General features: G+C 38.9%; 1 protein-coding gene across 11 annotated transcripts in view; it reads right to left on the reverse strand.

Annotated features, from left to right (window-relative positions):
* The window catches only part of RERE (arginine-glutamic acid dipeptide repeats), a 484,877-nt gene that overhangs the window by 171,323 nt on the left and 293,696 nt on the right, over nucleotides 1-19,858 (reverse strand). For 10 of the 11 annotated variants that reach the window (XM_010338545.3, XM_074380011.1, XM_010338540.3 and 7 more), the window contains one exon: nucleotides 16,626-16,730. In XM_010338545.3, the coding sequence (XP_010336847.2) occupies nucleotides 16,626-16,730 (105 nt within the window). Of the gene's footprint in view, nucleotides 1-420; nucleotides 14,016-16,625; nucleotides 16,731-19,858 lie in introns of those variants that run through there. The other variant, XM_010338546.3, reaches the window with a different exon arrangement.

The following is a 19,858-nucleotide window of genomic DNA, read 5'->3' on the forward strand; positions in this document are numbered from 1 at the left end:
ACAGAGCTGCACTTGGGCCCAGGCATTCCATACTAGCCACAAGGCAAGGGGGTGGCCTGCAGGCTTGCTCTGCAGGTCTTGAAGGCAAACAAGCTTGGCAACACACACCCAGCCCGACTGAGGTCAAGATTATACTAAGAGACGAAGAGGTATGGGAAAGGGAAAGAAGGAAAGAGGACAGGGACAGAGGGACCCACAAAGCTTCACATTCTACGTCTGCTGAATGCCTCTCTGGTAGTCCCCATTCTTAGTTCTGATTTTACGCTTCACAATACCACCTACGTGGCCAGCCAGGGCTGAATTAAAGGCTCTCAGGAACATGCACTATGAATGATGAAATGATTCATAAACACCTTCAGAAGTGAGAAAGAGCAGCAAAACCCATCGCTGTTTCGGTGAGGCCAGGGAAAGAGAGCCTACCTGCAGGGGCTGAATGGATCATCCATGACTAACACGGGCTCTGGTGAGTCTAGCTGGATTCCTGAGCCTCTACTTTCTGCTAAAACTCTGCCCTTTTCTACTCTAACAACTCAAAATGGAGGCACATGCAGTCTCAGAGACCTCATAGAGCTTTCACTGAGCTTGTGCTATGACCTAAGCCTTCACGCAGAACGCAGAAACTTCCCCTCACACTGACAGGACTGAGCATGTGCTGTGACCCTCCCTCATCCACACACTGTCTCTCCACGACGCAATCAATCTCAACCCTGCTGTTTCCGTAAATAAAGCACAGCCAACAGACTCTGCAGCTTCTCCCTGCACACCAAGCTAGTGTGCAGGGAAGTGGGGCCTTAGAAAGGGGATCCAAGACAGCCAACACCAGGGAACTCAGCAAGCCAGCCATGGAGAGGCTTCAGTTAAATGCCCTGCTCTGTCAAGACAACAGCAAGTTTTGTCTTTTTTATTTTTATTTTTTTTTAAGGTAAATGGTGATTTTAAAAAGCAAGATTGCCAAGAAAGAATAGAATGAAAAGACACAGATAAGAATGACTACATACAAGATCAACTAAAGAAATACTGCAGCACATTTAAAAACACAGTAGTAGCTACTTAAAAGAAGCAATTTTACAAATTTCTTTTTGAAACTCTAAACATTTTACAAAAGACCAATCAGGGTAGTTATGGAGTGCCTGGCCTTGTCACTGTATAGATGGTATTGTGAGCAGGGTAGCTAAAGAAAGCTGTATTTTCTGCAAAGAGCTTAATCTTCCTTAGATAAAAAACTAAAAATAATAAATAAAATGTTCCCTAAATAATAATTTAAACGATTTCCTAAAGTAATACTAGCCCAATCAAGTCTAGCTTGAAAATGTAATTCTAACGATTAGGCAGGAAGGTTCAAGATTCAAAGAACACCATGCCACAAACACATCAACATCCAAAAATCTCACTTGAGGTTCTGATTCAAAACACTAAGGCAGATCCATGTAAGAAATCCTAGCTTTGAACGTGCAGGCTTAGTTTCCACTTACAAACTAAGAGGTGATTCTATAGATTATTAATCAGTTACAAAAAGGAAAAAAAAAAAAAGGAAGACCGTGAACCTTGCCAAAATTATAAAGGACAAGATAGGGCAGGAAAGGGCAGTGCCAATTTTGTTTCCCAGAAATGTAATGGAATGTCAGGAAATTAAAGCCTGTTTAGAAGAACACATAGTATCCTCAAGATTCCAAGGCCGGGCGCGGTGGCTCACGCCTGTAATCCCAGCACTGAGAGGCCAAGCCGGGCGGATCACAAGGTCAAGAGACCGAGACCATCCTGGCCAACATGGTGAAACCCGGTCTCTACTAAAAAGTACAAAAAATTAGCCGGGCGTGGTGGTGCGTGACTGTAGTCCCAGCTACTCGGGAGGCTGAGGCAGGAGAATTGCTTGAAACCAGAAAACGGAAGTTGCTGTGAGCCGGGATCACGCCACTGCACTCCAGCCCGGTGATAGAGCAAGACTCTGTCTCCAACAAAGAAAGAAAAAAAAAAAAAGATTCCTACAGTAAATGCAGAATCAATTCCATTTCCATAGCATTCAAATTTATGCTATGAAAAAACTAAATTCTGAAGCTATGATTCAATAAACTCTTATCCTGCTGATAATGTAATTTACGAAATATAAGAAATGTCAAGTACACTTAAATATGCTTTCCTTTGACCTAACACAGGAAGCAAGTACCTACAGGCTGGAAGAACATTTTCCCTTATTGGTATGTGAGACAACATATTCCCAAAAATGCTGTTACTACAAACAGTCTAGAGGAAAATACTTTCTCAACACAAAACCAATGGAATTAGAACCTTGCAGCCAAATAACATGAATATGAACAGCAAAGAATTTCCTCCCAAAGTGCACATTTAAAAAAAAAAAACCTACCTAATGCTTTTATATGGAAAATGTTTACTTGAAGAAAGCAACACAAAATAATATGTAATAAATTCATCAGTCTCTGAAAGCCCATGAAACTGTTATATAGAGCACAGTATAAAAATGGTTATTGTAACAGCAAGTTAAGAAACGTGGATTATAATTTTGGTCTTACTAGATGTCCTGAGTCACCAAAATCCAGTGGCCTTTCCCTGTAATAACGGATTCCAATGGTGGCGCCAGCCTATGCTGACATTCTCCATTGTCTTTCCTGGCACTGGCATCTCACAGTTGGCTTCACATACCATGTCACTGAGACAGCCCTTTCTCTTGTCACCCCTCAGGGACAGCATACCCCAGTGGTCGCACCCCTAGACCTCTTTTTTTCTTTTTTTTTTTTTTTTTGAGATGGAGTTTCGCTCTTGTTACCCAGACTGGAGTGCAATGGCACGATCTCGGCTCACCGCAACCTCCGCCTCCTGGGTTCAGACGATTCTCCTGCCTCAGCCTCCTGAGTAGCTAGGATTACAGGCACGCGCCACCATGCCCAGCTAATTTTTTGTATTTTTAGTCGACACGTGGTTTCACCATGTTGACCAGGATGGTCTCGATCTCTCGACCTCGTGATCCACCAGCCTCAGCCTCCCAAAATGCTGGGATTACAGGCTTGAGCCAGCCACCGCGCCCGGCAGACCTCCTCTTCTTCACCCTCTCTCTCCTGAGGAAAAGTCACCCACACTACCACCATGTCAGCCAGCTCCTCTCTGAGGACACCTCCTTCCTGGTAGCAGCTCAGGAATGAAGGAGCTCTGCGCTCCTTTCACTGCACCTTTCTGGGGAACTGCATGTCTCTTACTAGATTATAAGCACTTCAGGGACAAGGATGCTACCTAAATCATCTTTTTTGGAACCGCTCAACTCTCCTATTTTGTACCTCAAACAACTATATCTGAAGCACTACAAAGGGCACATAGTATCACTCATATGGTATGGCTGACAAAAATTCCATAACCTAGATCTAATCATAGGGAAACACTAGACAAACTCAAACTAAAGAACATCTGACGAAACTGGCTTCTAACTCTTCAAAAAGGTCAATGTGATAAAAAAAGCAAAAAAGGTGAGGAAACATGTCATGAAAAGAAAGAGAGACAAGGAATATTAAAGAGATGCAACAATTAAATGAGGCTCATGATCACGGGGAAAATTACTATGAAGGCCATTGTTGAAAAAACTGGCAAAATCTGAATATGAATTATATTGGACTATATGGTATTGTATTAATGTTACCTTTTCTGATTTTAATAATCATACCGTAGTTACATAAGATGATTTTCTCGTTCTTGAGAATACACACTAAAGTATTCGGGGGAAAGGGGTCTGATATCCGTATTTCATTCCCAAATTGTTCAGGAAAGGAAAATACAGGTTAAGTAATCCTAATCAAAAAATCCAGAATCAAAAATGTTCCAAAATCTGAAACTTTCTGAGCACCAGCATGATGATCAAAGGCAATACTGGAATGTTTTACATTTTTAGATTAAGGATGAAGAATAATGCAAGTATTCCAAAATTCCCACTGTCCCACCAAAACATGAAATCCAAAACACTTCTAATCCCAAGCATTTCAGGTAAGGGATAGACTCAATATGTACCACAGAGAGAGTCATAAAGCAAAGATGGCAAACACAGAGAGTAATACAGCAAAAAAAAACAGAGATAGAGGTTATCTCGTAACCTGTATATCTCTACTAATTTTGTGCATGAAACAGGTTTTGATTGTGATCTGTCACAGGTCAGGGGTGGAATTTTCCACTTGTAGCATCTTCGCAGTCTTCAAAGCATTCTGGATTCTGGAGCATTTTAGATTTTGAATTTTCATATTAGAGATGCTCAAAAAAGCCTATAATAAAGCAAATCTATAATAAAGTTTAAAAGGTAATAAAATAAAAATAATAAACACAAAGCAAATATGGTAAAATATTAACAACTGATGAATCGAGTAAAAGATATATGGAGGTTCTTTCTTGTACTAGTCTCATAACTCCTCTTTGAATTATGAATACAAAATTCAAAACAGAAAAATTTTACATATATAAAACAAACAAAAAATATCTCCAGCAGCCTCCAAAACCATCAGTTCTCATGGCATCTGGAAAGCTGACACATGAGGAACAATGAATGACCTGCCTCACTGCCTGCAGTCATGGTGCTCTCATCCACAAACTGAAGTCAATTAATATCCAGCTCCAAACTCACTCTAATCTCGGAATATAGGATCAGTCCTCCTCCTCCTCCTAGTCAAAAAACCTCAAGGAGTCTTGAAACCAAGTAGTTCCATAATTAGATTAGCCATTAGGTCACATTCAACCACAAATTTCAATTTTAGAAATGGGGCTCTGTTCCAGGGAACAAGCCATGCTTTACACTGAGTTCACCCTGGTACCCTACTCAGTGCTAAAGGGCATCCCAGGTACAGGCCTTGTTTTCTCTCAGAGTTCTCTTGAACACGGTCTGCCTGCCGACTGATGCTGACTACTCACTGGACCTCACTCCTGCCACGACATTTTCAAGCCCATCATTTGCCAGCCTGCAGGGATATACACACAATCCGCACCCTGGCTGTCCTGTACATCTGTGATCTGTGGATCCTAGACATCCTTCTCTCCTCCTTTTAATCCCAAGTGAACAACAGCTGAAGGATTAGCACTTCTGAACAGATTAAAGGAGAGCTGAGTCAGAGAGAAGAATACACAGTTTGAATCAATTTTTTCTAAAATTTAAAAAATTTTGTCCATTGTAATACTTAATTTGTAATGAGTATATTATGCATGTCTATCAAAGGTAAATAGACGCTATAACGTAAAAAGTGCCCAAGTTTTATCTTAAAGAATTTTCTACTTACCAAAAATAAAAAATGTCCAAAATGTTGTATTTACTAACAAGAACTTTTAAAGCAAAAATGGGAGAAAAAACAACATTCAGGAAATTATAGAGAAAAAGACTTTGAAGACAGATATTCTAATTAGTACTGACTCCACATCAAGAGAGAAGTGTTCAGAAGCAATTTGTTTAAATTTCATTTACTGATTGCCCCTTATATCTAGATGTGGAATTGAGTTTGACTGATAGATAGATAGATAGACAGACAGACAGATAGATAGACAGACAGACAGACAGACAGACAGACATGAATATCCAGGAAGCATGCTTATTTACCTATTAGCTTCAACAATTTGGATAGGCACAGTGGCTCACAAATATAATTCCAGCACTTTGGGAGGTGGGTGGGTCACCTGAGGTCAGGAGTTTGAGACCAGCCTGGCCAACAGGGTGAAACCCAGCTTCTACTAAAAACACGAAAACTAGCTAGGCTTGATGGCACACACCTGTAGTCTCAGATACTAAGAGGGCTGAATTGGGAATATCACTTGAGCCTAGAAGTCAGAGGCTGGAGTGGGGCAAGATCGTACCACTGTACTCCAGCCTGGGCCACAGAGCGAGACTCCATCTCAAAACAAAATTAAAAAAAAAAAAACAAAAAACAATAACAACAAAAACCAATTTGTTCTCAGATTTCCTGTGGTGAAAATCATTATACTTTATCAATAGAAGTTCATTTTTTCATTTCCAACCCTCACATATTTTATTCTTTAAGGATACTGAAATCCTTCTATTGTTTCTGGTTTTAGAGGGAAAAGTTCCCACACTCTGCCTTTAACTATGGTGTTTGCTGTTATAGTAAGCATTCTGTTAGATTAAGGAAATTCATTCTACAATCAATTTTCCTCTTCCAAGCGTTTTCCCCCCTAATTATTAAAGGGTCAAGTGCTTTTTCTACATTAAGATGATTGCATGGGTACAAAAAAATAGAATAGATAAATAAGGTCTAGCATTTGATAGCGCAACAAGGTGACCATAGTCAATAATATTGGGGGGTTTTTTTTGAGACACAGTATTGCTCTGTCGCCAGACTGGAATGCAGTGGCATGAGGTCGGCTTACTGCAACCTCTGCCTCCCCAGTTCAAGCAATCCCCTGTCTCAGCCTCCTGAGTAGCTGAGACTACCGAAGTATGCCACCACGCCAGCTAATTTTTTTTTGTATTTTAGTAGAGATGGGGTTTCACCACTTTGGCCAAGATGGTATCAATCTCCTGACCTCGTGATCTGCCTGCCTTGGCCTCCCAGAGTGCTGGAATTACAGGTGTGAGCCACTGCACCTGGCCTAATTGTACATTTTTAAATAACGAAAATAGTATATAATTGGATTGTATTTAACACAAAGAATAAATGCTTGAGGGGATGGACACCCCATTTTCCATGATGTGTCTATAATGCACTGTATGTCTGTATCAAAACATCTCATGTACCACATACATACATAGACTATGTACCCACAAAAATTAAAAATTAAGATGACTGTATATGTTTTCTTCCTTCATATGTTGAAGTGGTAAAATATGTTAACAGATAAATTAATAGTAAGCCATTCTTATAGTATATAAACTTGAAGCTGCATATTTTTAATACCCTGCTAGACTCCCATTTGTTAACATTTCATTTAAACATTTTACGTTCATAAGACTGAAACCATAATTTTTTTTAACCTGGTTTTGGTATAAAGGTTTTATTAGCTTCATAAAATGACTCAGGGAACCCATACCAACTTTCTCTGTTCTCCGGAACACTGGTAGAATTCACCGATAAAGCAGGAGTCTGATTTCTTTGTCTTTTTCTTTCTTTTTTTTGAGACAGTTTCGTTTTTTGCCCAGGCTGGAGTGCAATGGCACGATCTCGGCTCAAGGCAACCTCCACTTCCTGGGTTCAAGCAATTCTCCTGTCTCAGCCTCCCAAGTAGCTGGGATTACAGGCATGTGCTACCATGCCCAGCTAGTGTATTATTGTTATTTTTATTTATTTTGAGATGGAATTTTGCTTTTGTTGCCCAAGGCTGGAACACAAAGGCACAATCTTGGCTCACTTGCAACCTCTGCCTTCCGGGTTCAAGCGATTCACCCAAGCGATTCTCCCAAGTAGCTGGGATTACAGGCACACTCCACCACACCTGGCTAATTTTTTGTATTTTTTGTCGAGACACGGTTTCACCATGTTGGCCAGGCAAACTGTCTTTAAAGGGAAAAGGTATGCAGTTTTTACCCATTTCCTCTTTCTTCTAGGCTGAAATCTGGGTGTAACGGCCACCACTAAATTGCAACGTTGAAACAAGAGAACAGCTGCAGCCAAGGTAGCAGAGGGTGGATCCCTGATAACTGTGAGGTCCTAGTCTAGTAGTGCTTCCTTTCAAACTCTACTTACACGAGAGAGAAATAGAAGTGATATTTTATTTAAGCCTTGTACACAGCCTCTCTCTGACGCTTCTAGTATTTGAAGTTCTTGGGTGTGTATCTTGCTGTTTGTCTCATCTCGCCTTCGTTAATGGCACATGGTTTCTTCCACTACTTCTGGCGGTAAGCTCTCATTCAAGAATGTTTTATCTGTGGGGATCCTACAGGATCTTGGATGAAGGTCTGTCCCACCAAAAAAAAAAAAATTTTTTTTTACATATCCTTCTGCCAGGTGACCTGGGGGGTTTACTGGCATGAGACCACTTTTTATATCGTCTTCTTATCCTAGAGTTCTCACATTTTGGAGCCCCCAGAATCCTAATTCCCCTCTAGGTTGGAAAATGTTAACAAATCCAATCCAACCTCACCATGAGCTGCGGAAGGATCAGCCTGTTGCTTTAGTTTTCAGTTTCTCTTAAATTCTTTGGAGTTCAGCTCTGCAGTTGAAAGTTTTGTTATGTGTTATTCAACATCCCTAGATGTTATCTGACAAAGGGTTCTTGAAATGATCAAATCAAATGATAAAATGATCAAATGAAAAATAGGTTTCTGTCCTGTTTTATTAAAGTTCCCCTAACTTCAGTAGGCTGTAATTTCCAAACATACATGTACTCTCAACTGTCTCCAGTATTTGCCATCTCAGGTAAATGTTTTTGAGAATTCAAATGTAATGGCAGATAAAAGCAGGCAAGAAAAAAATTTGTATCCATTCTAGCTGTTCATCCTCAAAAGCTACAGGAAGACCATGAGCTGTGTTGAGTGGAAAAGGAGACTTTTAGTCAAATGAAAGTAAACAGTGAAATGTCTCAAAGTCGAATTATTGAAATACAGGCATTTTAGATTGTCAACTTTTCTGCTTAAGTATAAAGAGTTATGTTGAGATAAAGAATGGTCCCAATGTTACGGAGTTAAGTGATGATAGAAAACTAGAAATTAGTACATTAAAGATAATGAAATACAGTTTCTTAATGTTAAATAAGAATGTTACAAATAAGGAAAAGGGAATAAACTAGAAGAAACTCTGTAGTACTGGATTGAAATTGGAGAATTTCATATGAACTTACAAATATACACACAGAAATACAGGTGCAACTAGCTCTGTTTCTTAGAAGGCCAGACAGCAGCAACACAAAGTAATGAGCACACTTAGCACCAAATCTAGGTTTCTAAATCTTCTCCAAAAGCTGGGAAAAATTGACCTCAAAATGAGTAACAACAGTAACAGTCTATAAACAACTGAATAAAATAGGAGGCTGTTAGTCCTCTAAATAAATGCATAAACTGAAAGTTTGATGAAGATGAGATCTACAGAACACAAAGCAACCTCCCACAAAATGGTTATTACAAAGGGAAAGAGACACTGTACAATGGCAAAACCTGGCAGACACCATGATCTGTAACTGACCAAAGTGAACATTACCAGCAACTGGATAAATTAGCACTGTGTATCGACAGGATACAGAAAAAAAAAGAACACACAATTTCGGTGATACATGATCTAAATCTAATAATAAGGAAATACGATAAATCAAACTGAAAGACAACTGGGCACAGTGGCATAAACCAGCAGCTCAGCTACTAGGGAGCCTAGTAATCTAGGCTGCAGTGCACTTAAACTGCCCAGTCTAGCCTGGGCAACATAACGAGACACCACTGCTATTTAAAAAAAAATTAACACAAACTGAGGGATAGAATACAAAATAATTGGTCTATTCTCTTCGAGAGTACCAAGGTCATGAAACCAAGAAACAAATGAAGAACTGTTCCAGATTTAAGAGGACTAAACAGACACGACAGATAACTAAATCCATAATGCCAAACAGGATCCTTTTGTTGTAAAGTTATCGGGAACACCGGCAAAATTTGAATGGGGTCTGAGAATGCCGCGGTAATAATATTTCATTGTTTATTTCCTGATTTTGAGGGCTGTATTGTTGTTATGTAAAAAAACACCCTTGTTCATATGAAATACACAAAATATTGGAGTGTGAAAGAGCTACACAGTGACAACATACCTCCAAATGATTCAGTTAATAAAAGTCTTCAGGTCAGACACGGTGGCTCATGCCTGTAATCCCAGCACTTTGGGAGGCCGAGGTGGCAGATCACAAGGTCAAGAAATCAAGACCATCCTGGCCAACATAGTGAAACCCCATCTCTACTAAAAATACTAAAATTGCTGGGCATGGTGGTGCAAGTCTGCAGTCCCAGCTACTCGTAAGCTGAGGCAGAATTGCTTGAACCCAGGAGACAAAGGTTGCAGTGAGCCAAGATCACGCCACTGCACTCCAGCCTGGCGACAAGAGTGAGACTCTGCCTAAAAAATAAATAAAGGTCTTCTACTCTACTTGCAAGGAACTATTCTGTTTTAAAATAAAATAAAACGCACACAGTGTTCTAACTATTGCACTAATTCTTGCTATTATTATTATTGCAATTGTCAGTCCAGAAGAGAGAAAGTACAGTTCTTGTAAATACCTCAAGTTTATGACTTTGAACATAATAACACATAAGCCTCAACACTGCTGTAAAACTACACCCTAGAAAAAGGAAGAGGAGAAGGGAGGAAAGGATGAGAAGAGGTGGGAGAAAAGCAGATAGGCTGCAGGAGACTGCAGGTGATCACGGACAGTCTCCCCCAGATAAGATCCAAGATCAGATCTGAACCTTCAACTTGTATTCCCATTTAACCAGCAAGAGAGGACTAGTGTGCAAAACACAAAAGAACCAAGAATATAATTAGTGTTTCTGTGGTACAGACCAAGCCTCTGAGGAAATCGCTGATACTTTTATAAGATATTATTACAGAGTGAGAGATAGCATCCATACAAAATGCTACATTTTAAATGATATGTCTTCTTCACTGTCCTTAAACGCACTTCAGGAGCCTAAAGAACCTTTCATTTGGCAAGGGGAAATAAAAGAACAGCTGCCGGGAAAATTCATGCTTAATTATCAACAAGATAAAGCCATCACTTCTCCAATGGCCATTATCATATCTTTTGTTCTTACTGGGACTCCATTCACCCTTACTTCCTTTCCCTCCTAACTCACAGACAGGAAGGAAAGGAAAGCTTTTCCCAGGAATGGAGAGTAAAGAGCCAGGAGGGGTCCAGAGTACAGTATTTAATAAACAAACAGAAAAGGCAGCACTGGCCTTTTGGTTGAACTGCCAGAAATAGAGAGATGGGAAGATGGGGTTTAAAAAAAAAAAAAAAAAAAAAACAACTAACTAAAAATCCAGCAAAACTTAATTGCTATAGGGGACAGGTTCATTTGCTATAAAAAGTTCCAATCTATTTCCCAATAAAACAGCAAATCAACCAGATGGCTAACCATCTATCTGGCAGAAGAATGACATCTTGAAAGGTAGTTTATGTTTTCCTTTTGGATTTAACACTTTATGGGATTAAAACAAAAAAAAATTTAGTATTTTTCCACCCTGTCTTTAGAAGAAAATTTATAATTACTTTTACAATTCCCAGGAAGAAACAAAAAAATTTGACAGTTTACAGAAGTTTCCTGCAAGGTAGCTTTCATCATCTGCATCTTACTGATGCCGAAACAGAGTCCAGAATGTGCATGCTTCACCCGTGGACACAAAGATGAAGGAGCAGCCTGGAACCAGAACCCAGGTCACCTGGATTTAAAAGGAGAGATCTTTCCAGATGCCTGGAAGCATCAAGTAGTCAGATGAAATGGTTACAAGGTATTAGATAAATGAAAAAAGCAACTAAAGACAGTAAAGAGAGACATATAACCACATCCCCATGCTCATCTCTTTTTGCAAGCTAAGACCAATCTATTTTATATTTTAACCACTGACAATGGTGTTTTAGCCAAATGCACATAAGGCCTAACTGGCTTCATTTATTAAGCTCTCTGAGGTGAAATTTGTGGACTTTATCAAGTTTCTTGGCAGATTCCGGATCAGACCTTTCAAACAAACTGAGAACATAATGACATTATCTTGCAGAGTATGCTCACCACAGAAGTAAATCTGGGATGAATCTTGCTCACGTGTGCAAAACAATGCTCCCTGAGTGTAGAAATGTCAAAAACAAACTCCAAAAGCAAAGCCCAATTACATAAGCGTTCAAAATTAGGCCAACATTAGATTTAAGGCTCTCTCATTTTTCACAGTCCCTTAGTAGTTTGTATTCTACTTGAGCAAAAAAAAAAACAAGCCCCCCAAAATTTTTGCTCAATTAAGTTTTGTTCCTGCTGAGTACAGTGCCTCACACCTGTAATCCCAATACTTTGGGAAGCTGAGGAGGGAGGATCACCGGAACCCAGGATGTGGAGACCAGCCTGGGCAACATAGTGTGACCCCTAATCGACAAAAAATTTTTAAAAAGAGCCAGGCATGATGGCACAGGCCTGCAGCCCCAGCTATTTGGGAGGATGAGGCCGGAGGATCACCTGAGCCAGGTAAGGTGAGGCTGTGGTAAACCTAAATCACGACACTACACTCAGCTAACACAACTGTGACCCTGTCTCAAAACAAACAAAAACATGAGTTTTATTCCTTAAATTTCATGGCTAGCACTAATACAGAATCATAATCCCTTATCTAAAATCCTTAGAAAGAGAGGTTTACCATAACTCAGAATGTTTTTTTTTTTTTAATTTTAGCACTACAGCAAATATGTCACAGCATGTAACACCCCAGGCAGTGTTCAAGCAATAACCCATATTCCCTCACCTTAGTATCTTAACAGCAAAACTTATACAAACTCACGAGAAGTGAACTGAATTAAGCATATAAATAGCTTCCTATCAGTTCAGGTTAGGTTCAGCCATCAAGTGCGTTTTGGCACCAAACTTGGCATAAAATTGGTTAGATTATCAGAACTTTCATATTTCAGAATTTAAGATAAGAGAGTATTGGATCTATATCACTATAGATGCTTTATCAGTATTAATGATAAGTATTCTAGATTAAAAAAGAATGAAATGTAAGTTTATACCTAATAATACCAAAGTAATTCCATGCCAATCATCAAGAAATTCATTATTCCCAAATGTTAAAGGCAATAAACTCTAGAGTAGAAAACAGTCAGTCTGTTTCCCACTATCACACACTATTAGTTCAATAAGCAGTAATCCATCAAAAAAACAAAACAAAACAAACAGATCTATGACAAGACACAACATTCAGAAATATAATGACCAGGTTAGAGAAAAAAAAAAAACGAAGCTGTACATTGAAAATTTAAAAGGATCCATGCAAATAAATGTGAAAAAAATTCCAAACTTTTAGTGCTGATCAATATGCTATCAAAATATGAAAACTTATATAAATCAACTTATAACTAATATTGGAAAATTTGCTGAGAAATAATTCCAACTTAAGGTTCACTTTCAACTGCTCACTTAAAGTTCCTACATTACTATTATTAATAATAATAATATTATTTTTGAGATGGAGTCTCACTCTGTGGACTAGGATGGAGTGTAGTGGTATGATCTCGGCTCACTGCAAACTCTGCCTCCCAGGTTCAGGCGATTCTTCTGCCTCAGCCTCTGGAGTAGCTGGGACTACAGGCCCGTGCCACCATGCCCAGCTAATTTTTTTATTTTTAGTAGAGATGGAGTTTCACCATATTTGCCAAGCTGGTCACGAACTCCTGACCTTGTGATCCACCCACCTAGGCCTCCCAAAGTGCTGGGATTACAGGCGTGAGCCACTGCACTCCACCCAGTTCCTGCATTATTTAAGGGGAGGACAACAGTCATGAAAGTCTGCAGTCATGGAATCACTATTCCTTAAATTTCCTGTGGACTTTCTGATATGTAGTATTTCACTGGACCATTATACAATCAGAAAAAGTTTGACATTTCCTTTCTACATTAACTTATACATTTACTAAATAACTCAGGGCACTAAAAGTCAGCATACAGTACACTATGTAGCCTTCACTACTTACTAGTTCTGCTCATTAAAACTGGGGGAAAATTATAAGGAAACCAGCTTATCACACAACCGCCTCCCTCACAAACTTGGAAAACAGACAGAAACAGAGGTAAATTCTGCAAGGGCATGCACCCTGGGAATTCTCAGAACTGGGTTGTGCATAGCCATTTTTTCTATACTCTGTTAAATCAGATACATTTTTTGATCATTTGAGCAGCTGTGGGAACTATACACCTAACCCCATACTTGAAGGACAGAAGGTAATGTTCAGGATAACACCAGCAAGCCAAGGCAGTAGGCTCCACTGCTGCAAATGTCTACAACGGCCTTACCCTTTAACTATGAGAAGTTTGAGATATGCCTCAAAATTTACTTATAAATGGACACTTCAGGCCGGGCGCAGTGGCTCAAGCCTGTAATCCCAGCACTCTGGGAGGCTGAGGCGGGTGGATCACAAGGTCGAGAGATCGAGACCAACCTGGTCAACATGGTGAAACCCCGTCTCTACTAAAAATACAAAAAATTAGCTGGGCATGGTGGCACGTGCCTATAATCCCAGCTACTCAGGAGGCTGAGGCAGGAGAATTGCCTGAACCCAGGAGGCGGAGGTTGCGGTGAGCCGAGATCGCGCCATTGCACTCCAGCCTGGGTAACAAGAGCGAAACTCCGTCTCAAAAAAATAAATAAATAAATAAATAAATAAATAAATGGACACTTCAGTGTTTGTTCAATTCACCTCATCCAATACTATGCAAGCACTTAAAACATACAAAGCAGAAGGTGAACACAGGGAACACAAGTGTAGAAGAAATCAGTGGTGACTAGAAAGGTCACTAAAAGAAGTGATTCAGGATGCAGATCCAATAAATGTGCTGCTATCACCATGTCTCTGCGTTCCTTATTGCATCCATATTTTAAAACAAACTCAATGGGATGTACTGCCCTGAAGGACTGCCAGCAACACACAGTGAAAAATGAGAGAGGAGCTTGAGTGCCTAGCTTACAAAGGTAAGTTACATATCACTTTTAATAAACATTCAGCAAAAACATGTATAACAAACATTCGTAAAAATACAATTTTGGTTAGTTGTTACAAACCTGAGAGCTGAACATTTAAAAGACAAAAGCTACTTTAGTCAATTCATTAATATAACCCGCCCAACAGGAAAACTATCAGGTGATTAAATAAGCATAGTCATCACTAAAATAACAACCAATTCCTTTGTAACTACAGAGAAATCCAAGTTCAAGCACTCTACAATTTACCTGGGCAACAGGAAGATGTGGGAAGGCAGTCAATAAATGCATATGTAAAATAAGTATTTCAAAATAAAAGATGCTTAAGAAATACTACCACTGACCAGCTTCTAATTATCATTGGAACATGGCATACTTTTGAAAACAAAACAAACAAACAAACTTAACCATCATAGTTTTCTTTATTTCTCCCCACCACCCCCAAGATGGAGTCTTGCTCTGTCACCCAGGCTAGAATGCAGTGGTACAATCTCAGCTTACTGCAACTTCCACCTCCAGGGTTCAAGCAATTCTCCCGCCTCAGCCTCTAGAGGAGCTGGAATTACAGGTGCGTGCCACCATTCCTGGCTAATTTTTGTTTTTTTAGTAGAGATGGGGTTTCACCATGTTGGCCAGGCTGGTCTTGAACTCCTGACCTTGTGATTCACCCGTCTTGGCCTCCCAAAGTACTGGGATTACAGGCTTGAGCCACCACGCCAGGACTGTTTTATATTTTGTTGAGAGAGGAGGTCTTGCCATATTGCCTAGCTAGGCTGGTCTCAAACTCCTCGGCTCAAGCAATCCTCCCCCTTTGACCTCCTAAGGTTCTGGGATTACAGGCATGAGCCACTGCACCTGGCCATGGATGTTTTATGTCTAAATCTTCACATGTGTGAATATGTCTTGGGTGTCCAGAGCACATATTACTTGATCTCCTAACATTCCTGTTTTTAAAATCCTTAATAAAACATGTATGTAGTCACAAGATCAAAACAGGGCAAATACAAATACATACACTCACAAAAATTCTTCCATGTGCTACATTAAAGTAGCATCTATGACAGACATAAAAATTAATTCTGTTAAATTACTCTTACTCTACTGCTTTTCATTTTAAAAAATTCAAACTATTACATGGATCTTACAAAGATTTTTTTTTTTTTTTTTTTTTTTTGGAGACAGAGTTTCGCTCTTGTTACCCAGACTGGAGTGCAATGGCGCAATCTCGGCTCACTGCAACCTCCGCCTCCTGGGTTCAGGCAATTCCCCTGCCTCAGCCTCCAGAGTTGCTGGGATTACAGGCACGAGCCACCATGCTCAGCTAATTTTTTGTATTTTTAGTAGACGGGGTTTCACCATGTTGACCAGGATGGTCTCGATCTCTCGCCCTTGTGATCCACCTGCCTCAGCCTCCCAAAGTGCTAGGATTACAGGCTTGAGCCACCACGCCCGGCCCCAAGATGTTTTGAGAACTACATGGGTCCAACTCATACTAGCAGTCTTACTAAAGATTTATTTCAGTGAGTGTTCCTGGAGTGTTATTACCAAGAGTGAACAAAACAAATGAGTAACCAACAAATTTTCTCAAAATTATACCTAGTCTTTTTCAGTATATTATTATGGAAGACTTGACAGAATGCGAATCAGGGAAATAATCTACCAAGTCTTAAATTCAAACACAGATCAAGTAAAAGTATGTCTTTATCCCACCTTCTTTCATTCCATATTTTCTCATTTTTCCTTTTCTGAATAAAAGTAAAGAGCAAACAGAAAAGTCACTTTAGATGCCAAAGACATTAATTACATCTCTTCTCAAAGAGAGTTTACTGTAGGACTCTGGGGTCATTTTTTTTTTTTTTTAAGTATGCTACCAGTGTATGTCCAGATGCATAAACACACACACACACACACACACACACACACACACACGCACGCGCGCACGTGCAAAAAGGAAAAGAGTTCTCAACGAATGGACACAAGTGACTCACTTACCTTGTCTCAGGGTTATATCCTAATATGTAGAAAAATGAATCCACCCGGGCTTTAAACTCTCTAGCAGCAAATATGTCAGAAAAATGGGAGATGTTACACTTCCCTCTGGGAAAAAGAGGAAAAAAAAATTAGTAATACCCTCAATTGCTTTTGCTAACCAAAACTGTAGGGGTAACGGTAGGGGTAGCACTGAACTAAGTCCATGGTGCATGTAGAATACAGCTACAAATGCCATACTTGATTACCTATTCAGTTTTTCTTTTCCATGACTACTTCACTGCACAACTTTGTAATTTGACAGCTTTTATATTACCATTTTACTAATAAAGTAAAATTAATGAAAACAACAAAGATGAACTGGAGACAGGACGATGAGAAAAGAATATTAAACAAAGTAGAAATGGAGAAAAATCTAAACCACTGTGAAAACAAGAAAAACTCAGTCTAAAGCCTTCCTAAATCATTTAAAAAAAAAAAAAAAAAAAAAAAAGAGCCTTTCTTCCTACTACATTATGATAGGCAGAAAGTACAACTGTTTAGAGCTAAAATGTATAATATTTGACATTTCCTTGACAGCTTCTGACCAATAGATATTTTTTCTCCTTTAATGTGCAACAAATAAAGTTACTTGATAATTAAAACAGAAATTTTAATCTTTTTATATAAACATGGGCCCGAATATGCAAGAAGTTCTCAAGTTTTGAGTAACTTTAAATGGCTATACGTTAGAAATCACTTTCCCATAGAAATACTAAAATAAAGCAGAGTAAAGTTTTCAGGTTCATCTACCACTTAAAGTTAAGCCAACTTATAGCTGAAAACTCTACAATACTTACTACAGAACTACTTAAGCAACGGTTGCATGCACCAAGTATCAATGTAAATGCCAGCATCATTAGATCATGTGGTAAGGCCTAACTTCCAAATACGAACACACACACACAAACACACACCCTCCCTCCCTCCCTCCCTCTCTCCCTCCCTCCATCCCTCCAGGATTCCCTCAAGGGCTTATGTACCTATAACCAAAGCAGGGCCAGTCAGGCACCATGACTTCATACCTGTAATCCCAGCACTTTGAGAGGCTACGGCAGGAAGATCGCTTGAGGCCAGGAATTTGAGACAACCTGGGCAATGATAGTGAGACCCCATCTCACCACAACTTGTTAATTTTTAATTTTTTTGTAGATGGGAGTCTCACTAGGTTGCCCAGACTGGTCTCAAACTCCTGGCCTCAAGTGATCCACCTGCCCTGGCCTCCCAAAACCCTGGGATTATAGATGCCAACCACTGCACCCAGTCCCAATCTCCATTTTTAAAATTAAATAACAATGCTGTTGAAATAAAGTCCCTTAAGGAGCTATAGATTGGAAAGTATCTATAGTTCTATAGAATAGAAACTATAGAAAGTATTCCAACATTACTGAGCACTTGAAACAAAACTGATACAACTGAGAAGAACTGAATTTAAAATTTTGTTTGATCTTAACAAATGTAAATCTAAATAGCTACATATGGCCACCACTAGCTACCACAGTGAACAACACAGGTTTATAAGACACTTCCATCACAGCAAAAAGTTCTATTAGAAGTGCTATAACGTTCATAACTACTATTTGTAGATAATAAGATCCAATTCAAGGAAAAATACAGAATAAGCATCAACTTTCCAGGCCCAGAACTACCTCTTCTATATTTAACTAGAACTAAAATAAGCTTCTGGGAAAGAAAAGGTGGGTATGACCATTTTTACAAATGAACAACTAGCTTACTCTGAAACTAACTACCCACCCATCCAAGATGATTTAATCCCTGAAAGCCAGAAGAAATAGGTAAGTTGCTTTATCAGTAAAATAGAGATAAATATGACCTACTACACTCATAAAGACAAAGTCTACAAAACTCTACTACACAATGCTATGTAAAGTAAGTTATTTCTATTATTGTCCATTACTAAAGGAAACTAATTCTTCTTTTATTTGTCTTTGTTATTTCACTCTTAAACTGGAGTAATTCATGTATCAATTAAAGGTACAGAAAACCTAGTAACCCATAACTCTAAACACAAACACTGGACATCAGGTATATTTAGGGCAGGGTTTATCAAGCTCAGCACTAATGACAATTGGTACTAAATAATTATTTCTTGTCAGAGGCTGTCCTGTACACTGCAGGATATTTAAGTACATCCTTGGCCTCTACCAGTAGTACCCATACACGTTTCTTCCTGACAAAAAAAAAAAATGTCTGAAGACATTGCCATATGTCTCCTGGGGAGGGCAAAATTACTGGCTAGGGAAAGCCAAAAAGCAAAAGGAATAGAAGCATTTCATCTGATAAATGACTACGATGTTGGCTGTAAATGGGATTTTTCTCTATCATCAAGCCCTCTACCTGTTTCTGTTTGTGTACATGAAAGGTACTGATATTTGAACACTTTTACTTTTTTACCCTTTCTTATGCCTCTAATTGCACTGTACCTCTAATACAACGTGCAGTGAACATCCTTGCCTAGTTCCTGATGTCAGTGGAAAATGATTCTCATGTGTTCCTATTAAATATGACACTAGATTTAAAGACAATCAAACCATAATCACAGTATTGGAAATAATCATATAATTTCTTCCTTTAGATTCAATAGTTTGATATATGCTATCAATAGAGTGAAAAACTGAACCAACCTTGCATTCCTGCAATAAATCCCAGCTGGTCATAATGTATTTTTAAATGAGGCATTAAATTTTTTAAAAATCAAAAAGAATTTTATTAATTACATCTAAGTTTCCTTCCTCATAAATTTATTTTTATCTTTATTATTTCCCTTTTGGTACATTTTTATTGTTCCTGTTATTCATAAAAGGTTTATACATAATAGCTTAGAAACAATCCAAATGTCCAGCAACAGGTAAATAAACAAATTGTACACATTTATGAACAATAAAATACTACACAAATACAAAAATCTAGTGACATAAAATATCATGGACAAATCTCAAAAATTAAATGTTGAGTACAAGAAGTCAGACACAAAAATGGTATACACTTCATGATTCCATTTATGTGAGCTTTTGAAGAGAAAAAAAAAATTATAGTGAGAGAAACCTAAACAGTTGGTGATTCTGAGTGGGGGGTTTTGAGAGGAAAGGACTTGAGGGAAATTGAGATGAGGGGAATATGCCAGGTCTTGTTTAGGGTCAAGTAAATTTATGAAAATGTGCACTTAAAAATCTACA

This window comes from Saimiri boliviensis, chromosome 11 (assembly GCF_048565385.1).
Source record: "Saimiri boliviensis isolate mSaiBol1 chromosome 11, mSaiBol1.pri, whole genome shotgun sequence".
Taxonomy (NCBI): domain Eukaryota; kingdom Metazoa; phylum Chordata; class Mammalia; order Primates; family Cebidae; genus Saimiri; species Saimiri boliviensis.